The sequence below is a fragment of the Akebia trifoliata genome, chromosome 13 (genome assembly GCF_017979445.1).
Source record: "Akebia trifoliata isolate Shusen 1 chromosome 13, ASM1797944v1, whole genome shotgun sequence".
NCBI lineage: Eukaryota > Viridiplantae > Streptophyta > Magnoliopsida > Ranunculales > Lardizabalaceae > Akebia > Akebia trifoliata.
In genome coordinates this window covers 31,245,841-31,273,121 of record NC_141387.1, presented here as the reverse complement: position 1 = coordinate 31,273,121, position 27,281 = coordinate 31,245,841, and the positions used below count along the sequence as shown (strand labels likewise).

The 27,281-nt window shown below is 34.4% G+C and overlaps 3 protein-coding genes across 3 annotated transcripts; 2 read left to right on the top strand and 1 right to left on the bottom strand.

Moving 5' to 3' along the window:
- The first annotated feature begins 354 nt into the window (after nucleotides 1-354).
- On the top strand, nucleotides 355-907 carry LOC147388304 (uncharacterized). The gene is made up of 2 exons (XM_086420315.1): nucleotides 355-818; nucleotides 877-907. Exons 1-2 carry the CDS (start codon nucleotides 355-357, stop codon nucleotides 905-907), a joined length of 495 nt encoding a protein of 164 aa, XP_086276441.1.
- On the top strand, nucleotides 858-1,950 carry LOC147388303 (uncharacterized). Its single transcript, XM_086421396.1, has 2 exons — nucleotides 858-1,342; nucleotides 1,663-1,950. Exons 1-2 carry the CDS (start codon nucleotides 979-981, stop codon nucleotides 1,695-1,697), a joined length of 399 nt encoding a protein of 132 aa, XP_086277522.1. The 5' UTR covers nucleotides 858-978; the 3' UTR covers nucleotides 1,698-1,950.
- Nucleotides 1,951-19,744: 17,794 nt separating this feature from the next.
- LOC147388302 (eukaryotic translation initiation factor 5B-like) lies at nucleotides 19,745-26,850 on the bottom strand. Its single transcript, XM_086420314.1, has 11 exons — nucleotides 25,015-26,850; nucleotides 24,518-24,625; nucleotides 24,333-24,433; nucleotides 24,104-24,194; nucleotides 23,885-23,995; nucleotides 23,732-23,797; nucleotides 21,907-21,966; nucleotides 21,163-21,723; nucleotides 20,407-20,526; nucleotides 20,187-20,306; nucleotides 19,745-20,002 (listed from the first exon to the last, which is right to left on the bottom strand). The coding sequence occupies exons 1-11, from the start codon at nucleotides 26,848-26,850 to the stop codon at nucleotides 19,937-19,939; spliced, it is 3,240 nt and encodes a 1,079-aa protein (XP_086276440.1). The 3' UTR covers nucleotides 19,745-19,936.
- Nucleotides 26,851-27,281: the final 431 nt, after the last annotated feature.

Sequence of the window (27,281 nt, the reverse complement as noted above, 5' to 3'; positions counted from 1 at the left end):
ATTGAGGAGATCTACAGCTAACAGATCAGTTTTTCTTATCCCATGATTTTGGGAGATTTGGTAGTCTGTTACCAAATCTGTAGATATAAGTTTCCTGTTTTATAGCTTTCAATTTTAGGTAGTTCTGTTTTCCTTTCTAGATTAGCTGTAAATATCCCTAAAATAGATGAGCATTATCATCTATATATAGAGGGGCCTGTAACCTTCTTTTTAACATAGTGGAATATTACTCTTTCCTTCCACAAACAAGATGGTATCAGAGCAATCTCTGAACCCTAATTCCCTCATATGACCAAATACGGGAAACGTGATTCAAGAGTTACCGTTTCCCAAATCACCTCCAATCAGGAAGCCATGGCTTCTAACAATGATAGTATCCTCATGCCCATTACAGGACACAAACTGAATGGGAACAACTATCTCCAATGGTCTCATTCCGTAATGATGTTCATATGCGGAAAGGGCAAAGATGATTATCTCACCGGAGATACTGCCAAACCAAACAAGACGGATGAAAAGTTCAAAGTCTGGAATGCCGAGAATAATATGGTCATGTCATGGCTCATTAATTCCATGACAAATGACATTGGAGAAAACTTTCTTCTCTATGGAACAGCAAAGGAGATTTGGGATGCTGCCAAGGAAATATATTCTAACAATGAGAATACATCGAAATTATTTGAGGTGGAAAGTGTTCTTCATGACTTCCGCCAAGGAGAATTAACAGTGACTCAATATTTCAACACTCTTAATCAGTATTGGCAGCAGCTAGACTTATTCGAGGAGCACAATTGGAGTTGTTTGAATGATGGAATCAGGTATAGACAAATAATTGAATGGAAAAGAATATACAAATTTCTGATTGGATTAAATAAGAACCTTGATGAAGTACGAGGAAGAATTTTAGGATCCAAACCACTACCAAATATCCGAGAAGCATTTTCAGAAGTTCGGAGAGAGGAAAGTCGAAAAAAGATCATGATGGGATTTCAAGATTCCGTGACAAATCCTGAGAGTTCAGCACTTGTGGTGAGAGGGAATCCATCCAACAATAATGATCACAGACCAAGGAAAGGGCGACCATGGTGTGATCATTGCCGACGTCCTGGTCACACCAAGGACAACTGCTGGAAGATTCACGGCAAACCAGCAGATTGGAGGCCTTCTCGGTTTGCCAATGACAAAGAAGGACGAGGCAACCTTGCTTCCATGGATGAACAACCTCCACCCGAACCAACTCCCTTTAGCAAGGAACAGATAGAGATCTTGCATAAAATGTTCAGCCAATCCTTGCTTGCACCAGCTCCCACTGTGGTTGGTACCGGATCCTTGGCACAAAAAGGTAATTTTTTAAGTGCTTTAAATGCTAACAAGGAGAGGCTCAGTCCATGGATTATAGACTCAGGAGCTTCTGATCATATGACTGGAGATGAGAAGTTGTTTTCAATTTACACCCCATGCTATACAAATTTAACTGTGCGAATAGCTGATGGGTCACTCTCAAAGGTGGCTGGTACAAACTCGATTCAAATTTTAGAGAACATCACTCTTGATTCCGTTCTACTTGTACCAAAATTAAATTGCAATTTACTGTCCGTTAGTAAACTCACTCGGGATCTCAACTGTGTTACTAAATTTAATTCCAATCTGTGTGAATTTCAGGTCTTGGACTCGGGGAAGACGATTGGCAGTGCTAAGATGTGTTCGGGGCTCTATCTTCTAGAGGTTAATGATCCTCCTCAAGGAACAATTCATCAATCAGTTTGTTCAGTGTCCAGTAGTCTTGTTTCTTTGTCTGTGAGTCAGTCTAATAATGATAGTGCAATTATGTTATGGCACTATAGGTTAGGTCATCCAAATTTCTTGTATCTTGAGAAGTTATTTCCTTCATTATTCCATAATAAAAATCCAAATGAATTTCAATGTGAGATCTGTCAATTCTCTAAACATATTCACAATTCTTATCCTAACCGGTCCTATAAAGCATCTCAACCTTTTTCCATGATTCATAGTGATATATGGGGTCCTTCTAGGATCAAAAATGTTACTGGTTCTCGCTGGTTCATTTCATTTATTGATAATCACACTAGACTTACATGGATATTATCTCATAAGTCATGGTATTGTTCACCAAAGTTCCTGTGTTAACACTCCTCAGCAAAATGGTATTGCCGAAAGAAAAAATCAGCATCTTCTTAATGTGGCTCAGTCTCTTATGTTCTCTACTCATGTACCAAAATATTTCTGGGGTGAAGCCATCCTTACTGCTGCATACCTCATAAATAGGATGCCATCTCGGATTCTTAACTTCCAGACTCCCTGTCAAATTTTCCTTCAGTTTTTTCCCACTACTCGTCTCATCTCCACCATCCCATTCAAAGTTTTCGGGTGTTCAGCTTTTGTCCATGTCCATCAACAACACCGGGACAAACTTGATCCTAGAGCTTATAAATGTATTTTCCTTGGGTACTCTCCAACTCAAAAAGGATATAAATGCTACTCACTGGTCACTAAACAATTCTATCACTCCATGGATGTCACCTTTTTTGAGCAACAACCTTATTTCCCCAAATCTGATATTCAGGGGGAGACTAATTTTATCCTAGAATATCAGCTTTGGGATATTGAAGAATCACCTCATGTCTCTCCTAATTCTGACCAAACATGCCCATCACTAAATCATGAATCACTTCCTCCTCAGAATCTCTCCCTTGAGTCTTCTTACTTCCTAGAACCTCCTTCTCAAGATCAAGCCAACAACACACCTCAAAATCTGGACACTATTCAATCAACAAAGAGTGATGAATTGATTACCTACTCAAGGAGGAGAAAGAACCAAAAGGAGATGGAACAACAAGCATCTCTTGAGAAAACCCAAGAGTCTGACTCAAGTACTAGACCAAGTGAAGATCCACCAGGTAACACTAATCCCGAAACTAATGATGACAGTGGTTTTCCTATTGCTATGAGAAAAGGGGTAAGATCATGCACAAAACATCCAATATACACATTTGTATCATATGAAGGATTGTCACCGAAGTTCAAAGCTTTTGTTGCCAACCTCGACAACATCCAAGTTCCTAATAATATACAAGAAGCTCTCTGCTCACCAGAATGGAAATCAGCAGTGTATGAAGAAATTCATGCACTAGAGAAAAATGGAACTTGGGAAATCTCTGACTTACCAACCGGAAAATGCCCAGTAGGCTGCAAATGGATCTTCACAGTAAAATATAATGAAGATGGGAGTGTTAATCGGTTCAAGGCACGGTTGGTTGCAAAGGGATTCACCCAATCATATGGAATTGATTATGAGGAGACATTTGCTCCTGTAGCCAAGTTAAACACAGTTCGGGTTTTATTATCTTTGGCTACAAACCTTGACTGGCCTCTCCACCAACTAGATGTCAAGAATGCCTTTCTAAATGGGGACCTAGCTGAAAAAGTGTACATGGAAATTCCCCCCGGATTTGAGACACAAACTACATGCAACAAAGTTTGTAAACTTAGGAGATCTCTATATGGGCTCAAGCAATCTCCAAGAGCTTGGTTTGAAAGATTCACAAAGGTAGTGAAGAAGCATGGCTATTCTCAATGTCAGACGGATCATACACTATTTGTTAAACACTCTTCTGCAAGAAAACTTGCAGTCCTCATAGTGTATGTGGATGACATAATCCTAACAAGAGACTATGAAGAGGAAATCCGCACCATCAAAAGTTTACTAGCTGCAGAGTTTGAAATCAAGGACCTTGGGAATCTTAAATATTTCCTAGGTATGGAGATTGCAAGGTCAAGAAAAGGAATCTTTGTCTCACAGAGAAAATATGTCCTAGATCTCTTAAAAGAAACTGGAATGCTCGGGTGTAAGCCGGCAGAAACTCCTATGGATCCAACTATCAAACTAGGAGCTAAGGAAAATTGTGCACCCGTGGACAAAGGAAGATACCAAAGATTAGTAGGTAAACTAATATATCTATCTCACACACGACCAGACATTGGATTTACTGTTAGCATGGTAAGTCAGTTCATGAACAATTCAAATGAAGAACATATGGAAGCTGTGTATAGAATCCTGAGATACCTGAAACTAACACCAGGTAGAGGATTATTTTTTGAGAAGAACCAAAGAAGAGATATTGAAGTGTTCAGCGATGCAGATTGGGCAGGATCAGTACAAGACTGAAGATCAACTTCAGGATATTGCACTTTTGTATGGGAAAATCTAGTCACTTGGAGAAGCAAGAAGCAGTCAGTGGTGTCAAGAAGCAGTGCAGAAGCTGAATTCCGGGCAATGGCACATGGTATTTGTGAGGGAATTTGGTTAAAAAGGGTGCTAAAGGAATTAAAAATTTCAGATGAAGAACCTATGAAAATGTTCTGTGATAATCAATCAGCAATCAGCATTGCCAAAAATCCAGTTCATCGTGATAGAACAAAACATGTGGAAATTGATCGGCATTTTATAAAGGAGAAGATAGAGGAAGGAGTAATCAAGATGTTGTACATACCTACATGTCTTCAGACAGCAGACATCCTTACCAAGGCTCTACCGAGAAAGGTGTTTGATGATCTGAGTTCCAAGCTGGGGTTAATTAATATTTACCGTCCAGCTTGAGGGGGAGTTTAGAATTATAGAGAGATTTATGTTTGAGGATCTGTTAGCAATATTAGGGGATAATATTGAGGAGATCTACAGCTAACATATCAGTTTTTCTTATCCCATGATTTTAGGAGATTTGGTAGTCTGTTATCAAATCTGTAGATATAAGTTTCCTGTTTTATAGCTTTTAGTTTTAGGTAGTTCTGTTTTCCTTTTTAGATTAGCTGTAAATATCCCTAAAATAGATGAGCATTATCATCTATATATAGAGGAGCCTGTAACCTTCTTTTTAACATAGTGGAATATTACTCTTTCCTTCCACAAACAAGAAGGTTGAATCCATGATAACTCTCCATATACAAGAATAGAAGACATAACCCAACAGGTTTAATGTAGAATTATAAAGGGGATTGTATTTTTGATACCTTGTCTGATTTGAGCTAGATTGAAGCAAGGCAAATTAGTTGTCTAATTATTGTGATTATCGTTTGCATCTCACATTATAAACTATTTATTTTTTTATCATGGAAAATTCATGTCGATCATGTTCTTTGCAACTTCTCTCTTGTAATACCTGCATAGATCTATTAATATGTACACATCTTTATTTGTCGCCTTTTTATGATGCGGTCTTACAATTTCTTTTCTGTCCCTGTTTCAATTTTTATCTCTTTATTTTGTTCAGTTTGCTTGTGCACTGTGTAGAATCATCTTAGTATTTTTCCTATTTTTTTTAATATTCATTTTGCAATGATACATAACAATGTCTCGGATATTGCATGACAGTCGTACGATGATCTTCTCCCCAGGAGGTCATCCTGTACCAAATGGAATATGCGATGGAGGCCATCCATGATTGGTATATTCTCCAAAATGGCGCAGTTGGTGAAAATAAGATTACTTCCAAGCTTCTCCAAATCTAAAACTCTACTAAGAAGATGTATAAAATTATCGGCCACGTTCTTGTGCGATAGCTAAGATAATGTCTAATGCTAACATTCTAATCAACACTACAAGGGTCCAAGCCCAATGCTACACTTATGTTTACCAAAAGCCAATACCAATCAAACAGCACTAGCCTGAGTACCGATAAGTTTGAATTGGCTGAAGTATTCCTCCACCTTTAGGCAAGGGTGGAGCCAGGATTTTCTTTTGGTGGGGGCAAACTTCTACTTTATTGGAGGGGGAGGGGGAGGGGGCAAAAATTGGAGGGAGTGGGGGCAACAAGGTCAAACAAGGCATATCAGTAGTTCAAAATGCAGGGGTATCTCAAATTTAAGCATAAATTCAAGGGTATCTAAAATGTCCAAAAAAGTTGAGTGGGGCAATTGCCCCCAATGTCTCCTTACTAGCACCACTCCTGCCTTCGGGTGAGGTCAAGTACCATGTTTGTTCATTTGAGTCACTTCGTGAGTTATTGATTAAAGTCAAAATGATCCAACTTGTCGTCGATGATTCTCGAGTTTCATGTCTTCAATTACTTGATTTTCAATGTAATCTAGTTTCAGGACATGTTTAGATTATGTGTATTCATGGAAAATGAATCATTGTTCAATCATAGCATGATTTTTCATATGTTCTCTGTTGAATTAGTCATAATTTGGTACAATTGTGCTCATAACTTTTTCTTCACCACGAGAAATCCTTTTATTAGTGCCAATCCTATGAAAATTCACGAAAAGATATTCAGAAAAATGAAATCAAACACAGTTTGATGTTATCACAATAAGAAAGTTATATAAATTGGTAGGTAGTTAAATGGGTACATATGAAACTATCGTAAAACTAGGATTCTCAAGATTTTTGCAAAATTGTTGATTTTCAAAAAATGCATCAAACTTAAAAAACCGGAATTTCTAAAAGATGATGACTAAGGTTTGTTATGGAAAATAATGACCTACAAAATAGAAGTGGTTTATGTCAAAGTCAATGATGATTCTAACATAGGATGGCTCAAGTCGAGTGACATCGTTATATTCTTCTAATTTGATATGTATCAATTTTAATCTCTATGGTAAAATAAAATAAATTGAGAAATTACTAAATCTTATTATGGTTAAATTGAAAATGAATGATGTGCTCTAATGCTTATAAGTTGGTTTTCCAATGTTTTTATTATTATTTTTTATTAATAATAAATTAACAATAAAAAAATAAAATATAAATCATAAGTATAGATTATGCTACACAAAATTTAGGTTGTTCGACAAGATTGCTTACATGCATAAGCAATGATGAGATCCTCATTATTTCGGGAAAAACCATTGTTATAATCTCCAATCCTCTTACAAAAATTAAAAATCCTTCATAGAAATCTTAAAATGAGTTTGCTATGAATCTATTGCCCATAAAAAGATCAATTTGCTTGTAAGATATTTATTTATTGAAATTGAGTAAAATAAAGTCATCATAGGTGATGGTCCATTCTACATTTATAATCGCACCGATATACTACAAGGTACAAATATAATGCAAATTAAATAATGAAGTTTGAAGCTAGGACTGGCAATGGTAATACCCATCTACCTGACTCATCAGACCCGAATAAATCGGATATGGACAAGGTTTTTCTATCCAATTAAGAATTCGGGTAATATTACCTGATACCCATTTACCAAAAAGTTTTGTAGGACTGGGTATGAATATACGTCATATCCTAACCAATTACCCAATAACAAAAGTATCCGACCCGTTGCCAACGTTTTGAAGGTAATTTGAATTGAGTTTTTTTATTAATCTATTTGAAATTTAAATTTACTATCTTGAATTTGTCTAAAATGGAAAGTTTCAACCATGACAACGATTCAAATTTGAAAAATGCTGAAGTGACCTCAAGTTGGAAGCTCAATTCGCACTTCTTGATGTTTAGGTGTATGAGAACCATAGATGCTTTCATCGAGATATGAGTGAAAAGCATCTGTGGTTCCTATCCATTTTCACGTCAATAAGTGCGATATGAGATTCCAACTTGAGGTCACTTTGGCACGACTCTTCAAATTTATATCCATTACATGTCAAAAGTTACCATTTTCGACCATTTAACAATTAATGGGAAATTTAATTTTTCCGCCTCACCACCGTTCACCCTCTAGATTTGGTCCTAGATATGCTCTGTTGGATTGATATAAAATGTCAAGAACATTATCAGAGCAACTCATTCTTCGTTGAGCTTCTCCTTCTGTCAAGCAATGGATGTAACGTTCCCTGCCCAACAATATTATGAACAACATACTCGTTTCATTGCTTGGACCCCTCCGCCAGATAACTATTGGAAGATAAATTTTGCGGGTCAGTATAGGCGTCGGCCTGGCCTAGGTGGAGCGGCAACTATCATTCGCGATGTCTTTGGAAGATTTAAAGGTGCCATTTCTGAAAATCTCATTAAAGCTAGTGGTGAAAAGTGTAAACTTTGGGGGTTGCGCTTAGGGTTGTACTTAGCACTAAGCCTTGAATTGGACTATATCGAAATTGAAGGTGATTCTTATGTAATATTTCAATTGCTCAAAGGTGTCTTCAAACCATTAAAGGATACTGAGGAACTTTGCAATGAGTGTCGGAATTTATTGGGACACTTTCAAGGTTATAGGCTACATGATGTGCATCGCGACTCGAATCAGGCTGCATACTTGCTTGCTGATGAGGCTATTTTTCTCCAGGGCATTAATCATTGGACAATCAATCCACCTTCCAATATTGAGTTGATTTTGCGCGACGATGTAGTTGGGCGTTGGATTTCAGATTGAATGTTTTTTTATTTTCGACCGAATGAATAAAAAATAGAGAAATAGAGAATAAATTAATGAAATTTATGGTAGACAAAATCTAGTATGAATTTATGCATGCTTTTTTTTTATTTTTTTGAATATTTTTCAATCCCCCTTTTGGATTTCTTGTCAAATTATTGTTAAAGATCATCATCATCACCAATCCGATAAGAAATTAGATCGATATCTAGATTTGCAAGATCTAGATCTAAGTTATCAAATCGGGTCGAATCCACATATTTTCCAAAATAAATTTCCAACCAGCCACAATATGCAGCAAATCCTCCAATCACCTTGTGGGCCAGTATCCACACCTGTGCCCCCCCCCCCCCTCTCTCTGTCCGAACCATGAATCCATCAGGTAGAACTTCCTCGAGATTCATTTAATCACTTCGTGCATCAAACCAAGTGAACTGAAAATTCTCTAGTAGAATTTTCTTGTGAGAATAGTCTTTTGTTCTAGCTTCACCTTTCCATACAAATTACAAGGTTGGTTTGGGTTAGTGTTAGATTAAACAATGTGTGATTGGGATTCTTAAATGAGTCAAGGTTGAATATTATATTAGAACTGAATTTGCAATTTGTATGTTTTATGTTCTCCATTAACTTGAAAAGAAACAAAAACCACTTGTGTTCATATGGATTTTTTATTTGGGTGATTTATGAAAACATGCTCTGAAAATTGAGAAATTACCAAAACAGTACACTGTTCACTTTGATTTCGAAATTGATAATTAATTGGTTGACTGAAACTAAAATCGGTAAAGGATATACTGTTTTAAAGAATAGGAAAACCAATAACTAGATTCATTTCACAAATTTACCATTTTGGTAAAAAAATAATAATAGTTTAAACCATTTTCAAAATTAAAACTAACAATGTGCTATTTTGATAATTTTCCAATTTTACTATGCCATTTTGGTAATTCTCTTTTTTATTATTATTATTTTGTAGCTGTTCCATTATAGAACCTTCCAAGTTGATGGAGGATTTGCAGTGTGGGCACTTGCCCCCACAAGAATTTTTAAAATCTACTAGGATTTATGTGCTATTGTGATAGATAATTGAGATAGAAAAAAATCCGTCTCTATTGCCCCCACAAGAATTTTTAAATTTATAAGGCTCTTAGTTGCCCTCACTTAAGAAAAATACTAGCTCCACCCCTGGTTTGTAGTCCTAGTTTGGTTTGAATTTAAATATAAAAAAAAGTTCATGCCCTTCCCTAAAAAGTGCAATATCCAAATTGTTAAAAGACATCTAGTTGGGGATGTGAATTTTATTGTGAAGACGAGATTGAGGAATATTATTGGTCAACATATCTATCAATTGGTTTCTTTGCAACTCTCAAATTCGATGGGAGGCGCCTTCATAGAATTGTGATATGCTAGTTTTGTTTTAAATACTTTAGTTTTGTTCAAAATTTTAAATCGATATTATCGACTTTATAAATAAATAAAAGTCTATATTAATGTTTCACATCTCGAACACATTAAATTCATAACCTTTGATACATATGTGTAGGCATTGTACTCTTTGCCTTAATTATATAAAATATGTGATTCTTTCTCAATTCTCTCTTCGATTTAATTTAATTAGTTTGAGTTGTTGAGCCTTCTCTACCTATAGAAACAATAAAAATTGACCTGGTTTGAATCATATTTCAATTGGTATTAGATCTCATATCTTAATTCTTTATGCGACTTGAACTAGTGAGAAAAAGGAGAAAATCTTTTCTTCTATTTCTCAAGGCTACAACAAGAGATTAATTGTATGAATTTATTCATATTTCTCAAGGCTCCAACAAAAGATTAATTGTATGAATTTATTCATATTAAGGCTCCAACACATGTTATTATAAAGGAGAGTGTATGGTATATGATAATAGAAGAAATTAATACAATTAAACTTTTTTGGGCAAAAAGATTACTAATTTAAACAAGTAAAAAAAAACAACTAGAATAGAAAGGACTAAGAAAACACACTTGTGGAGGATAAGAGGTGGTGACCATGAACCAAGGTCCTCCGAAGCTGGGAGGACAATCATTTGCAGATGTGGTGGCAAAAAAGAGAGCTTTGGAAGATAATGTTGCAGGTCTTGAAGAACGCACCGGCCTTAGTTCAACAGAAAATATTGACGGGCCAAGGCCCACGAATTTTAGAAATTGAAATTTGACGATCTAGGACTGTCGAAATTCTTGATATTCCCATATTTGACAGCTTAGAGTTGTTGAATTTCTTCTTCTTTCATTAATTTGACAGTTTCAGCCTGTTGAAAATAAAAATTTGATAATGAAAAATTCGACACCAATTCGACCCCTTTGTCCGTTGAATTTTATGAAATTTGACGGCCTTAAGCCGTCAAATTTGGGCTTTTTTCACATTGTGATCGGCTATCATTTTTTTCTGACGAAGATATCTTGGCGGGCTCCCATTGTTACAAAATTTGTTTGGTAGCAAAAATTTTCAAACCACGAAATTGAGGATCTCTTCTAAGACCAAAAGTTGAAAGCGTTCGGAAAATGATCCCGGATTGGAAGCTTAAGGGATTTTGTTAACTTTGGACCCTTGTCACCTCCTCATATTTTCTTTCATTGAGGAAATTGTTGCAATTTGGTTAAAATAGAGGTTATCCATTGAGGGCATTACCATGAAAGTTTTCAAATGGACATCATTTTTTCAACCTTCTTATAAGGACTCATCCATTACTCCGATGTGGATTTCTTTTTCCCATTCACTGTTTGTTCTGTTATAAGGAACGAAACTTGAGGAATGTCTCTTCGTTGATCGGTGAGGTGTTAGTTATCGATCATGCTACAAGGAGAGGTAATTGACTAAACAGGGCGAAAGTGTGCATATTGCTAGATCTATTAAAATCTATCTAAAACAAATTGGGTTGCCTATGGAGCATCAAGATATTGGCAACCTGTTACGTACGAGTCCTTACTGCATTATTGTTATTGTTGCCTCAAGTTGGGCCATCTGGAGAAAAATAGTCGATTAAGAGATGATGGGAGGTAGTTGAATGTTGAGGGAGCACCAAAATCGATTCAAAAGGAGAAACATTCGCAACTAATGGGTAAGGAAACAAATACTTCGACTTTCAAGGGAGTAAATACTAAACAATGGTTTACCAAACCATTGGTGATTAAGGATGGTTTAATACCCACTGATCGTATCAAGGAAACCACATGTTCAATTCAACACTCATTTTTAAATTCATAAAGTATATGGGGATGTGTGATTTTGTATCCTAGGGCATTATGTCTATGGTTCTGTAGACACCCTATTTTTGCATATGCTTAATTCGATAATTTTTTTATTTTTTTTTATAAATAGCATTTCATTAATAATAACACTAGGCCAGTCGAGGTGACCAGCCTAGCAAAACCTTATAGATATGACGTTACTTACTAGAAATACATCGAATCCCATCCCAATTGAAGATAAAATCTTCAAAGAAGATCCTCCTAAACTCCTTATAGACTTTGGACCAATAAAAGATAAGACCCAAGATGGACATAATTGTTGCCGTACAATCTTCCTGTTTTCCCTTAAAAATACGCCTATTTCTCTCAATCCACACCCCCCAACAAATTGCGAATGGTGTAATGCTCCACAACAACCTCTTTGTTCCACCAAACGAGAGACCAATTGACGACCAACACGTGAAGAGGTCCTTTCTTCAATTGACGACTTTGGGCTCACTTTTTTAATTCGACAATTTGTTACCTAGTTGTGGTGTATTCCTAATTATAAACGCAAAGAATTCGAAAGTCGGATAGTACATTTCCCAAAAATTTCATTTCTAGTCTTTTCATCTCTTTCACTCGTTACGACTCAACATAGAAATTATGCATGCTTAAGATCGCTACACTTTGCACCCGATTTAACAAGTACCTACGCTTAGGTTCGTTACATATTTTAATAACCCAAAGACATCATGATGCTAAGAAAATTTGTTCTCAAGATTTAGAAATAATCACGTTGGGACTGATAGAAACCTTACTCCAAAATTCATAAAATTTGTAAAAATTAATAAAACGACAAAAATGCCCCTCATGAATCTTGTACCTCTAAAAAGTGTCGAAAGTACCTTTATTGCCTTTAGAATACAATTTCGAGTCTAACGGAACCCAAATCGATGAAAATGAAGAAATTTATAAGAAATCACAAAAATGACGTAAATCAATTAATCAAATTCAAAATTAAAATTAAATCAACTAATCAAATTCAAATTTAACCAACTAATCAAATTTAAATTTAAAATTCAATTAACTAATCAAATTCAAATTAAAATTTAATCAACAAATCAAATTCAAAATTAAAATTCAACCGACCAATCAAACAAAAATTAAAATTTACTTAACAAATCAAATGTAAAATTAAAATTCAATCAACCAATCAAAATCAAATTAAAATTAAATCGACCAATTGTCAAAATTAAAATTCAATCGATGGAGGACTACCGAATTGCGAAAAATGTGGGATCATTACCTGCGTGGTTCTATAAGAAACGTGTAAAAAAAAAAACATGAAAACAAATAAAAAAAGAAACATTCTTAAATTAAAAAAAAAAAAACGTCCACATAAAAAAACATTTTTAAATAAGAAAAAGAAAAATGTCAAAAAAAAAAAAAACGTGAAAAAGTAAAAAAAATAAAAAACGTTGAAAAATAAATCGAAAAAAAATTTAGAAACCAATTTTTTTATTTATAAAAAAGACTCACCTCCTTCTCTCCAAGGGCTCTTCTACAATCACACACACACACACACATACACTCTTTCTCTCTCTCTCCCTCTCCTCTATAATCTCTCTTCCTTTACATTTTTCTTTCGTGTTCCTTCAAAGAAAAAAATAATAACAAAAATAATAGTAATATAGAAAGAGAACAAGAAGAAGATATGGAAGAAGAAGTTTCAAGGACTCGCAACCTTCATACTCTCCCATCACACCTCTAGCAATTACCTCGGATCGCACCTGAAGGAATCCTATACAATCATGTATTTTGATTCTAGAGGTAAGTCTTAACTTTTTTTTTTTTTTTTTGTACTCTTAATTCTTCTTCCCTTTCTTCCCTCTATGTTTTTTAAATTAATATTCTTTTTTTATTTTTAATTCTATTATTATATTTTTATTATCAAAAAATTTTAACGCATTCACTTTTTTTTTTTTTTCTGATTTGGTAAATTTACGTGATATTAAAAATTATAATCTAGGAAATTTACACGTGTTCTTATTTTCAAATTTGAGAATTTTACCTGACATTAATTTTCACCAAACTTGTGATTTATACATGTTTATATTTTTCAGATTTGAGAATTTACATGATATTGATATTCACCAAATTTGTAATTTATACATATTCATAGTTTCTAGATTTGATATTTTTTTATATGATATAGATTTTCATCAATTTTGTGATTTATAAATATTCATAGTTTTCAGATTTGATAATTTTTACGTGATGTTGATTTTCATCAATTTTTTAATTCATGATTATTCATAATTTTCAGATTTGATAATTTTTATATGATATTGATTTTTATCAATTTCATAATTTATGAATGCTTTTAATTTTCAAATTTGATATTTTTTTTTATATGATATTGATTTTCATCAATTTTGTGATTTATGGATGTTCATAATTTTGAGATTTGGTAATTTTTTTATGATGTTGATTTTCATCAATTTTGTGATTTATGAATGTTTATAATTTTCAGATTTGATAATTTTTATGATATTGATTTTCATCAATTTTGTAATTTATGAATATTAATAATTTTTAGATTGTTAATTTTTATGTGATATTGATTTTCATCAATTTGTAATTTATATTCATAAACTTCTAATTTTGGAAAGTTTATATTTATAAATTTCTAATTCGAAAATTTCATATTTATAGCCTTCTAATTTGAAATTTTCATATTCATATTTTTATAATTTGAAAGTTTATATTCGTACATTTCTAATTTAAAATTTTCCTATTTATAATTTCTAATTTTGAAAGTTCATATTCATAATTTTCTAATTCGAAAAATTCATAATTTCTTATTTTGGAAAGTTCATATTTATAATTTCCTAATTTGAAAGTTCATATTCATAATTTCCTAATTTGAAAGTTCATATTCATAAATTTCTAATTTGGATATTTCATATTCATAACTTTCTAATTTGAAATTTCATTCATAATTTCTAATTTAGGAATTTTGTCAAAACTAATATTTTCCAATTTGGAAGATTCATATAAAATCAGATTTTTATTGATTTTGTATTTTTGCTAATATTAATGATTTCAAATTTGGAAGGTATATTTTTATATTCTTGACTTAGTAATTTTCTTGATTCGGAGTGTTTACATATCCTACCAATTTGATAATATTTTTTATTTGATTCATATTTCACCAATTTGGTAATTCGAAATTCAAGATTTTTTTTTCTTTACACGTGAACTTCAGAACATGGATATGATTAAGACTTCTTCATTTTTTTTCTTTTTTTTTGCAAAATTCAAGGAATCATGTAACGTTCGAAAAAAATTTAGCCATATGATCCATTTAACAAATTCGGCATAAATTAATAATGATTGCACCCTAGCTTGACTCTAGTATTTACTTGTTGACTATAGGATAGTTTTGGATCGTAGTAAAAATCGATCATTTCGATTGGGCGGGTTCGGTGCTTAACACTTTCCGAAATCCGTAATCTAACCCCTTACCCATGGATAAAGCTGAATCCATTTTGGAGTTATTTTTTATTATTAGACCGAAAGTAAGTGGCAACTACCAATTCTCAGAAAATTCCCCAATTAACCAGTTAGATTCATTTTTACCATTTAGCGAAAAAATGTTGAGGTGATTTCAGTAACGATTGTACTTGAGAATTTATGGTCAAACTTAACCCGATCCAAAATCATCCCTAGGTTGATTTTTCACTCGAGTCAACCTAGTTGACTTAAAGAGATTCTTAAATTCGGCTAGATTTTGTCATGTCTTTCATTTGTATGTATTTAGATGTGGTTGATGGATTATTTCTTGTGATTGATTGATGGATGTATGTGGCTTATATGGTTGGTTGATTTGCGAAATGCCCCGGGTGCACTTTGTCCTTTTACACACACCCACGAACATGGATTTTCATGTTTGTATCACGAGATACCTGTATTAACCCCGTAGTTGGATCCAAGTTGACCTGGTTTTTCGGGACACGGGAGACGCACGTGAACACTATAACTTTAGTACCGTAACTTTGGGTATATCAAACTGAAGCATTGTGTACTATCTAAGTAGGTAAAACTAGGAGGTATATTGGTATTTTAGGTTGAAGTGACCTCCTAGCTTCAATCATATAATAAGCCTAGAAATTCGAATCTAGGTGCGGTCTTATTAGGCCACGACTTGAATTGATAGTAGGTACTCCCGGGTTGCAATTCTTTAATCCAATCGACAGGAAGTAGGCGGACTAATCTAGACCGTTCAAATTAATCCCACAATATCGGTCCGACCCAATAAACTCAATTGGTAAAAAAGTAATGATTATCGTGAACCAATTAAACCAGTTGCCTCAATTGACAAATGGATCTAACTGACCAATACTAAACCGGTTGAACAAATTGGTTTTAGGTTCAAAGATTCGACCTAATTCATATCAAGAAGATTCGATTCTATGGTTAAACTAATTTGTTTGACCAAAGGTTCAACCTTAACCAGGGGTAGACCCATGACTAACCTTTCTTACCTTTGTGGTTACTATAGATTTATAGTACATTTGGACTCAATGTTTACCACTGTACTTGGGCTAATTGATATCAAATTTTTAATCACGTGGTTAAGAGTCATTAATTTTTCAAAATCAATGGTTAATCTTGGTTTGCTTTCAATCAGGTAATAATTGTTCCTAGACATTTTAAACTACTAATTGTAGTACTTTGGGTTCGTAAAAAAATTGTCTTACCAGAGTACTATTGTCAAATTCAAGTAGTCAACCCTTACCACAAGAAGAAACAAGTACTATGGACGAAACATTACTACGTCAAATTTGGAAAGTCTTTCAAACACAGTTTATTATTTCTATTTAAACACAAATTGAAGGCCTAAAAAATTAAAATAAAAAAGATAAAGCTATAGAACCTCATGTTGTGTTTGATTTCGTTGAAGACCAAGAAGACGATCAATTAACCTTCGACCTTATCTTAGTCCATCGAATAATTCAGTTTGAAACTACCTTGAAGAATATTAAGAATCTCGATGATCTTGCCTTTGTATTAGAGGTAATGACGTTATTCTTTACTGTCCGTTTGCTAGAGAAATTCACAATGCTAGACATGGATAAGTTTGATAGGATTGGATGCCCTATGATTCACTTGAAAGTATATGTCGACATCATGCAATCTCAAAGATCAAGCGATGAACAAATGACTCAAATTTTTCAAAAAACTCTCATGGGACCTGCATTACATTGACTTATGTATTAGACTCATCTCGTGTAAGAACATGACATGAATTGATGAAGAAGTTTATTGGTCGATATTTGTTTAATACAGATATTAAACTCACATGAAGAGATTTTGAAACAACCAAGCAGAAGTCCCGGGAAAACCTTCACTGAGCTCATTGCTCGGTGGAGAGCTAAAGCTGCTCAATTGTCGGACCGACCTCGAGAGAAGGAATAAGTCAAGATTATCTTTAGGAGTTTCACTTCAAATTATGCTAAATACTTGATGCCTCAGTACTTTCCCACTTTTCAGTTCTTCTGTGAGGTTGAAAATCAAGTTGAAGATGCATATTCTTTAGGTTTCTTTAATAACTTATCTGAGTCAAAATCCAAAAATTTCAAATTCAGTACCAATTCCTTACAAGTGGCTAATATCTCTTTCGCACTAGCTTTTCAATCCGCTCAGTCCTTGCAAACCAAACCTAAAAAATAATTCTCCAATCTTGGAATCTCTTAGTATTGTCTTTCAAAAATTGATGGAAAGGGAATTACTGACACCATTGCAACCTGAGCTTTTACCTAATCATTTCTCTCCAAACTTGGATAATGGGTAATTATGTGAATTTCATCAAATGCCTAATCATGTTCTTGATAGGTATATTACTCTTCGCCATGCTATTCAAGATCTTATTAAGTAATAAAAAGTCCTCATATCCGTTTTTACGCATCCAATGTTAAAACTAATCTTTTGCCTACTTTTCAAAATCAACCTCCACCTGCTTTAAACTTAATATTCTTATCTAAATCCGAATCAGTTGACTCAATTTTCTTTATTCATTTGATCGGTTCTAACAGTTTATCCCCACTATACCAGAATGAACTCTTAAGAATTTCCAAAAAGAAAAAAGAAAAAATTTCTCGTATTATAAAATACTTTTCCTTCCTTCAATAAATGAGTGTACTGCAAGGTTACGATTTTCATCTATTTATTAATATCGCTATTTATTTAAATAAAACTATTTAAATTCTATCAATAATTAAAATATTAATTTCATCCACCACTTTGTAGTTTTGTGGGTCATGCCATCAATTTGAAAATACACACAATTGTGGAGGGTGTGCTTATAAATGTTTACAAATAAAAAAGTTTGAGACACGTTGGACTAAAAAGTATTATTTTAAATGATATTATCTTGAAGAGGAAAAATCTATTAAGAATTGGAAAATTAGAAACTTATTATATTCTAGATCATTTACCTTTCCTTCAATAAAGTATCGTTTTTCAAAGTTACAATTTTTGCAAATTATTATTATTATTTTTTATTTAAAATAAAATTAATAAAATTCTATAAATAATCCAATATTAATTCCTTTTATTGATATTGATCTAATGACATGTTGTACTCAAACAAATATTTTTATTTGCGTGCCCTCTTTCCTTCCTGTTGAGGTTCCAAATTGTCAGTTGAAAAGAACTCAAGAAGCAGTGCCAAAGATATTCACTACTTTATAGTTTTGTGGGGGCATTTTATCAATTTAAAAATATAAAATAAATATATTCACCAAAAGATGGAGACTTAGAAAAAGCACTATTATTCTTTAGTGAGAAAGAGCACAAAATATAAGGTCACTTTGAGACAAAATATACTAGTGCCTAATTATCAAGAAAGTTAAACCTTTAGATTATATAAGTTCCAACTATAATATTACAATATAAGACCATTTTTTGTTTTTCCACTGCTCGTGCTAAATATTATAGGTCATAGTCATGCATTTTTTAGGATTGGGTGCTTAATTAGCAACACAAATGCATGCAACCAATATATTAATTTAATAATATTTTTAATGAGAATGTCAAATTACTATTAATAACCCATGATTAGAAAGATAACTCTGTTGTCAAGTAAATAATTTTGAATAAAAAGAAAATATGTTTTAAGAAGTACTAAATATACTAACAAGTTGGATAGAAAAACATGTCACTTCAAGAGTTGGAATAAATATCATCATTTAAAAACAAGTCAAAAATATTTTTATGTTTAGATAATAAAATTAATTTCACATGCAAAGTACCTAGTTATAAATTATAATGTAAATTATAAATTATAATGTATATATATCTCACAAATTCAAGCCTCACCCTAAACATGAATCAAGCTATAACCCATAACCCATAACTGACCCATTGATGGTCGGGCTGGCAATGGGTTGGGTGTGGGTCGGATGAAGAACACAAATGTATCATCATCCAACTCTATATCCGATTATCCATATCCAATTTTTACCTACCCAATTTTTTAAAGGATATCCCCAAACTTCAAGAAGTGTAATATATATATAAACCTCATTTTGAAGATGATGGAAGAACCTTAATTTTGAGTTATACATATGCCTGAATTTAGCGTATTAAAATTTGGATAAGTGGATATTCAGATTGGATATGATGCATATCCATATCTGACCCAAAATAAATTGGACAAAATAATTACGGATAAATTTATCTGAACTTTTAATCGGATAAATACCCATACCCAAATAACTCAGCTTAGATGGTAAGTGAAAATTACCCAACCATGCTTAATTGACTGCCTTACATAATATTCATCTGACCCTGGTGGGATCAGTGGTGTATCCAAGTCCAAGACCAAATTATGTGAACCTAAGCCTCTACTGTTCACTCCCTAACAATGGAGTCATTTATTTTTAAAATTTGGGGTTGAAACATCTAAGCCTCTACTGTTCACTCCCTAACAATGGAGTCATTTATTTTCAAAATTTGGGGTTGAAACATCTAAGCCTCTACTGTTCACTCCATAACACTGGCGTCAGATTGAGAAATGTAACATAAAAACAATAATCTAAAATTAAAATCCTTCGGCCTAGTACCAGATTACAATTTAATAATTAGTAGGTGCAAGTGGGGTTTGAATGCAAGGCGTGGTATCAACATTCAGAGAAATGCATAAAAAATATTGTTTGCCTTTGATGCATCAATTCAATGCCTACATCCTAAAAGTAAGACATGGGTATTTGGAGAAGGCCTAAAATTACATTTGTGTTCCATTCTTATTATAGAGAATTCAATATTTTTCCCTAAGCAGTATCAAACTTATTGGAATACTATGTAATGTAGCACACTAGTGTATCTTGAAGAGATTCTTCAGCTTTGCAACCAGCCTCCATTCATCAATAGACAGAAAATCCTGCAGCATAGTGGAAATTATTAGACCAACCACCAAAAAAGTGGAGATTGAATCTTAATTGTTTTTTCCTTTTTAATTCAAGAGTTAGAACTTGTGAATGCACACATAGGTCCAGCAAACAGAGGATGAAAGCGTGATACGGCTTTTAATTTGACCTTTGAGAAAATTGACAAGTAGAAATTACCCGATAATTAGTTTTCAGAATATCTATGGACTTCCTTGTGATGTGGCTAACAAGTTCATCATCGATATCGAAATGCCTGCCATACATCTTTTGTTTCTCCTCAGTATTGCTGCTTGCTATCTGAAAAACACACAGATTGGGTATCGTAACTCACAAATTGGGTTCTATGCTAACAAATACTTTGTCTTCTTATAGGATAAAATGCACTACCCATTATTACCTTTATGGCCACCTTCTGCCCTTTCTTAGCAGTATCAACCTGTTTGTGATTAACTTCAATGGATGCAATCCGCCCAATATCAATAAAATCCCTTGAAGGAATACAAATTGGAGTGCCCACCTGCTCAATGCGACCAAAATATATAGTGAGACGCATGGTATACACAAGCCAAGCAATATTAATAATAATAATAATAATAAAATGAGAGGTCCTCCAACAACTGATCTCTTGACTTGGACAGCGGTGACACTAGAAAACAGAATACATAAAAAAAAAAAAAAAAAAGTCGAAGACCTCAACTCCCAAGTTGTATTACCCTAAAAAATGGCAATCAACTACTTGGCTCTTCATAACTTTCATCACAAGACTATTAAAATGGGTTCCAAAATCCTAATTCAGCTATGTGTTGGGTAGGGAAGGTTAAAAGGCGTAAATGGAGTTTGTAAATTTTGGGGAAGTTGGAAAAATATTACGTTTCCCAACTTGACATCTAAGAGAATTGGGGAGGAAGAATTTAATCAAGCCCCAAACATATGTCACACATTTTAGTGGGAAAAAACGTTGTCTGATTTAGGGGTCCACCTAATTGAGGTTAGCAAAAAAAAAAAGAGATTCTCTTAGAGCGCATTGGGAATTTTGCCTGGGTGATCAGAATACGAACTGTTGTTGCTTCTATTGGCTAGCACAACAAGACTTGGTCAAGTGTGGTTGAACACAACAAATAAAGAGATATCCAAAGTAGGAAATGAGAGATACCTTGACGATGCCTTGGAGAACGTCAACCCCCACGACAATTGGGTCCTTCTTGTTGAAAATGTAATTTGGTATAACTTTGAGAACACATGGAAATACTGCTTCTTCAGTCTCTTCCTTCTTTTTCTCTTCCTTAAGATTGTCAATATATGACTTGAACTGATCAAATAAGTGATAAATGATATCGGCAATAAATATCTTGACACCGGTCTCATCAGCAAGCTCGCGAGCCTCAGGTGTTACTTTGACATCAAATGCTAATATCATAGCGAATTCCTCCTTTTTTCTCTCGAGCATGACACTAGCCCTCATGACATCTCTCTTGTGTACAGGACCTATGCTTATTCCACTGACAGGTATGTTGACAGCTGGACTCTTCAAGAAGTCCAATAATGCTTCCAACGACCCAAGTGTGGATGCTTGCACGTAAACACCTTCCCCACTCTTGTCAACCCTGCTCATTACTGATCTCATGTCTTGCATCGCTGCTTCCTTGATGTCTTCCAAATCATCATTAGGCTCCACCACATATAGACCAGTGCTTGCAATAACATGTTCAAGGCCCTGCAAACAAAAGATATAACACAACTAGTCTTTGAGAAGACCAAGCTCAATAAGAAGAACAAAAAATATAACACCACAAGTCTTTTAGAATACCAAGATCAATAAGAAGAAGTGAGTGGACATGTATATTAATGTAAATATCCATAGGTGCATTTCTAAAAGTATATTGGAAACTAACTTCACCTGGGCAGCGATCTTGATACCCTGTGCGGCCTTGAGTTCTTTATGATGTAGATAAGAACCCTGGAAATTGAAACAACAAAAAATTATCAATCATCATGTTGTGCTTGGGATAAGTTGTGTTTGCAAATATTTTTTGCAACCCTGCAACCACTTTATTTATTTTTTGATAAGCAGTCTGCGATCATTTTAAAAGCTAATACAAGCAGACAAATCAAATAGTTCATGAAAATTCTGCTGAGGCTATAAAATGAGTATAAATTATTCCATGTAAAAGACCAATTTTATCCATAAAGAAAAAGAGACTGAAGAGAATCTTGCGGGATAGAATTAGGATTAGATGGCTAAAAGGAGATGCGTATCCAGAATGTTCTATGAACAATGTGTACCAATTAGACCACAATTTTTTTTTTTTTTTTTACAAAACTGATGAAGAAAGGGTCACATACCTTGGGATTTACAGCCAAAGAAAACAAGATAATTTTGGTCCATGCTAAGAATTCTGGATTTTGGATCTGTTTACATGACCTTTTTGTAGAAGGGGTTTGTATATGATCCTGTACGTGACTAACTACTTGATCATCAAAGTTTCCATAAATTTGAAACTAGATATGCGTATCCATTTTTGAATTGCTTAGTCAGTCAATTTCTACAATTTATTAGTAACGGAGGTTTCCATTTTGAAGTTTCTAATGGGAGTAGCAGTTGCCAGATTAATAGTCACTGGGACCAACAAGTCTAATTTATTGGTAGTTTGAAATTTAGGTTAGTGTTGGCTTGTTAAGGGGGAAAAGTTAAAGAAGGGCCACCTCATAAGCCTGAACCCCATAAATACATGTATGTCTCGAAGTTCAATAAATGAAATGAAAGAATTTTATTGATGCCACAGCCCATTCTGAGTTCTAGCACTATAAGCCCTTAGTTCCCACTACCCCACAGTCCAATACAATCTACTACCCTTCAATCCAGCCTTTAACCTCTTTGCATAAAAGAATCAAAGTTCATATGCCCAGCACCAGTTTTATATTTCTCTCCCTACAAGAGTCCCTCCCATCAACCACATTCAGTCTAAGTTAGTATATCAACAACAATAATATTTATCATATCATGGTTCATAGAGGATAAAAGTTGGGTAGTCAATAAAATGTTTTGTGCAATCGATGTGGTGTTAGTTGATGCAACTAAAAAGGAAGTCAATATAAAACAAGAGACTCATAAAACAGCTCGAGGCTCTAAGGAAAGCCCATTTGCACTCAAAGACTTATGACTCACTCAAAGAGACAACATTGAAAAAGCTTATGCCTTCGGGGATGCACATGCCTTTTTAGTGCCTTTCGACTAAGGCATATATCATATGGGGATGTGTTTTATTTCTTGAAACATCTTTTACCGTGCTTTTTCTTTTTTAATCTGAAAAAGATCATATTGGTTTCAGATGTAATGTAACGATTAAGATACCTCCGGTATCCTAATAAAGATTGATGCATGTAAATAAGTTGGAACATCTACATATCTAATTTTTTTTACAAATTCAGTTGTTGATGGAATAGCTCCAACATATCGAGGTTAAAAAGATACGACCCATAATTTCAATTAACTTGTCCCTAAACAATAAAACCAACCAAACTGATGTATAAAGAATATTCTATTAAAAAATAAGAGATCAAAATCTGCTATCAGATAATGATGAGATGCAAGGACTGGTATTGATCCTGCATAACTACATTGTATACGAACAAACATAAAATGTAAAGGCTAGAACAGAAAAAAACTGCAACAAACAATTGAAGGAACACAAAACGTAAGAACTAATTAAAAAACTCCTCACCTTAACTCGAAGCTCCTTCATTGGGTGAGGGGTCAGTATAGCACGGATTGTGGTAACAATAGGCCCCTGATATCGAAATATATATATAAGAAACTTTAACAAATGCCACTGACAATATATATATGGAATAAAGACAATTATTAGAAGGCTTACTTGCATGCCACAAACAACTATTTGATCTCCTTCATGAAGCTCACCATTAATCAATACAACATCAATCGTTGTCCCTAGGCCTTCAATAACTTTAACCTCCAATACTGTGCACTGGGGACAGTCCCGATCCAAAAAATTACAACTTAATTTTCATACTTTGATGCATAAAATACAAATAAATGAATAGAAAGAAAACAAATGAACTTAAAGAAAGCTCACTTGCACTTCATTGCAAAACATAAGCTTTTCCAACATAGTTTTTTGAGTCCACTGCACCAATAACAATAGCAGATCTGGAATGCCTTCACCACTGCAAAAACAAAAAAAATTACAAAGTTTGCCAGAAAGACGTGGCTTCCTCTACTTCGAAATTGACAATTATTGAATATATATATATATATATATATATATATTAAGAGGCTTGATTTTCATGTCCGTGACAACGTACCTGATTGCACTTGTAGGCACAATACTGAACGTTTCCCCCATTTCTTTATTTTTGTAATACAATTCAGTATTTAAACCCTGCTCCTTGAACTGTGTAACAATCTGAAAAAAGAAAAACAAAGAGAATGGTAACTATATCCGCTACTACCATAGACTACAAAATTATGTCTGGAATGTAGTAGTGACCTGGGTAAGCCTCATATTGAACTCAATTTGTACGTCTTTAGACTGTTGCTTCATAGCTTTCACAATCGGTGCATTGGGGCATCTCTTCCAACCATATAGCCTGTCAACCTTTGAAACCCAAAAAGAAAAGAAGCAGAAAGATTAGACTGGAGAAATAACAAATCTTACAGTTTAATTTCCAGAAGCTATATTAAAGCTATCTTTTGTTGGTCCATATCTTTAAAGCTATATTAAAGCTATCTTACAGTTTAACGATTTTATCCATTTTGGGTCTTATATTTTGTTGGTCCAAAATCTTTAAGAAGTTTAGGGAGATTTTCTTCAAGGATTTTGTTTTCAATTGGGATGGGTTTCGATGTATTCCTCGTGAGTAGCGTCCTGTTTGTAAGGTTTTGCTAGGCCGGTCACCTCGACCGGCCTGGTGCTGTTTTTGAATGAAATACTATTTATCAAAAACAAAAAAAATTAAAGCTATCAATCAACAAGCTGAGCCCCACCTTATTCAAGGCAACTATGAACTCCGTATTCCTCATTTTCAAAAGATTCAACGATTCAATTGTCTGTGGTTCCAATCCGTGCATTATGTCAACAACCAAAATTGCAATATCACATAAGCTTGAACCCCGAGAACGTAAATTCGTGAATGATTCGTGTCCTGGAGTATCAATGACCAAAAGACCAGGGACACGCAAAGTGGCATCGGCCTTTAGCTCCTTGGTTCTCTCCCTTATGTTCTCGGCAGGAAAATAAGTCGCCCCAATCTGCTGTGTAATGCCTCCAGCCTCGCCTTCTTGCACATTAGTGCCTCGGATGCAGTCTAGCAGCTTGGTTTTACCAGTATCAACATGACCCATGATGCAACAAATTGGAGAACGGAGGTTGTTAGCACTCCGTTTTGAGAGAGCTTCCATGGTTTGTTCTTCCTGTTTCATCATCACCACATCCTCCTTTCTCCTGATCTTTTCAGTAACTACTTCTGCCTCATGTTGAGTTTTTGTAGATGTAGTAGTAACAACAGCCTTCTTGGCAGCAGCAGTAACTGTGGGCTTGGTTTCTGCATTTCCAGAAGATTCAGCCATGACTCGCTTGGACTTTTTCTTCACAAGAAGCAGAGGAAGAGAACCAGCTTCTTCCTCATCAAACACACTCTTAGCATTCAATTTGACAACAACAACATCATCATCCCAGCTCTTCTCATCCCATGCTTCTTCTTCTTCATCTTCTTTGATTCCATCCTCTTCAACCCCATACTCAATTTCCAGCTTCTCTGCAGCATCACCTGCTGCTGACTCGACTTCTTCTTCTTCTTCTTGGACCTTTTCGACTTCCAATGCCACTGCCTCGGCTATAGAATCCAGCTGGGTTTCCTCCTTTTCCTGTATATTCTTCCTCCACGTAGCTAGAATCTGATTCCTCGTTGCCTCCCTGCGATGGGCTCTTTCCTTCTGCTTAGCTGTTAAGAGCTTGCCTTCCCGTTTTTTCCTGAGCAGCTTCTCCTTTTTCCTGAGTTTTGCCTCCTCTGCTAGCCTCTCAAGCTCCTCTTGTCGACGACGCTCGTCTTCCTCCTTCCTCAGCCTCTCCTCTTCTTCTTTTTTCTTTCTCTCTTCAGCTTCTTTACGCCTCAATAGTGCCTCCTGGATTTCTCTCACATGCTTGGGAACCTTCTTGTCAAAAACTCTACTACTCTTTTTCGATTCCTTTACCTCCTCCACTGCCGCTGCTAATGCTGCTTTCTTCTCTTTTTCCTTTTCCTTCTTCTTTTTCTTCTTCTTTGCTGCTGCAGACTCAGACTCCCCAGTTGCAGTTTCTTCTTCAGCTTCCATAACATCAACCTTAACCTCACTAATGGCTTCAGGTTGAACTTGAAGCTTCTCCTCTTTATGAGGTTTAGAAAGCGAAAGAGGACCTTCACCAAGCTCGGCCAAAATTTTGTCCAGGTCATCCTCTTCTTTTACACTTCTTCCACTATTCCTATTCCTCTTCTTCTTCTTCTTCTTTTTCTCTCTCTTTTTGTTCTTATTAGAATCCCCCCCCATGTCCATGTCCATGTCCTCCTCGGTCTCGCTTCCTTTATCATTGGAATCAGCAGCAATGCTGCTATTGTTGACATTACTGAAGAAGCTATCTTTCACGGTGGTGGTGGGTTGTTTGGTTGTTTCAGTTACATCATCTCCAACATTGGTATCGAACAAAAAACTAGCACCACCCTTCGTAGAAGACTCCTCCTCCTCCTTCTTCTTCTTCCCGGAAAAGTAAATTTCAGGAATCTCTCCCTCCTTCACTGCGACTGCAAAATACTGAACCGATTCGTCTGATCGTTGATGTTCTTCCATTACTTTTTGGATGATGATTATTAAATTCTTTTCACTAAAATAAAAATAAAAATAAAAACAATAGTAAAACGAAAGGTTTTTCTAAAATAAAAAACACTGATGAGAAGAAGATCCCTTAGAAAGGAAATAAACTTCTCTGATTAATATTAATAGTAATAATAATGGAAAATAATTTTATTAATGTTTCACTAAGAAAACAATTCTAATACGAAAGGTTTTTAAAACACTAATGGAAACAAATCCCTTAAAAGAAAATACCATATCAATAAAACCTATTAAAATTAGAATCCTTTATAAAAAAAATTACTTAAAATTCAACATTATTCAATTAATAATAATAATAATAATAATTGAAAAAATATACTGGAACCTAGATTTGGAATAAATCCCAATCCTGTTTCTGTACATACGATTGATTTCTACGTGGATTA

What these genes read in the sequence shown, in the direction of transcription:
- LOC147388304 (XM_086420315.1), top strand. Translation starts at nt 355, where the DNA reads ATGGCTTCTAACAATGATAGTATCCTCATGCCCATTACAGGACACAAA. An exon ending in TGTTTGAATGATGGAATCAG is followed by an intron (nt 819 to 876) that starts GTATAGACAAAT and finishes GGATTAAATAAG; the next exon opens with AACCTTGATGAAGTACGAGG.
- LOC147388303 (XM_086421396.1), top strand. Translation starts at nt 979, where the DNA reads ATGATGGGATTTCAAGATTCCGTGACAAATCCTGAGAGTTCAGCACTT. An exon ending in CGGATCCTTGGCACAAAAAG is followed by an intron (nt 1,343 to 1,662) that starts GTAATTTTTTAA and finishes TGTGAATTTCAG; the next exon opens with GTCTTGGACTCGGGGAAGAC.
- LOC147388302 (XM_086420314.1), bottom strand. Translation starts at nt 26,850, where the DNA reads ATGGAAGAACATCAACGATCAGACGAATCGGTTCAGTATTTTGCAGTC. An exon ending in GTGCCTACAAGTGCAATCAG is followed by an intron (nt 24,195 to 24,332) that starts GTACGTTGTCAC and finishes TTGTTTTTGCAG; the next exon opens with TGGTGAAGGCATTCCAGATC. An exon ending in TGTTTTGCAATGAAGTGCAA is followed by an intron (nt 23,996 to 24,103) that starts GTGAGCTTTCTT and finishes GACTGTCCCCAG; the next exon opens with TGCACAGTATTGGAGGTTAA.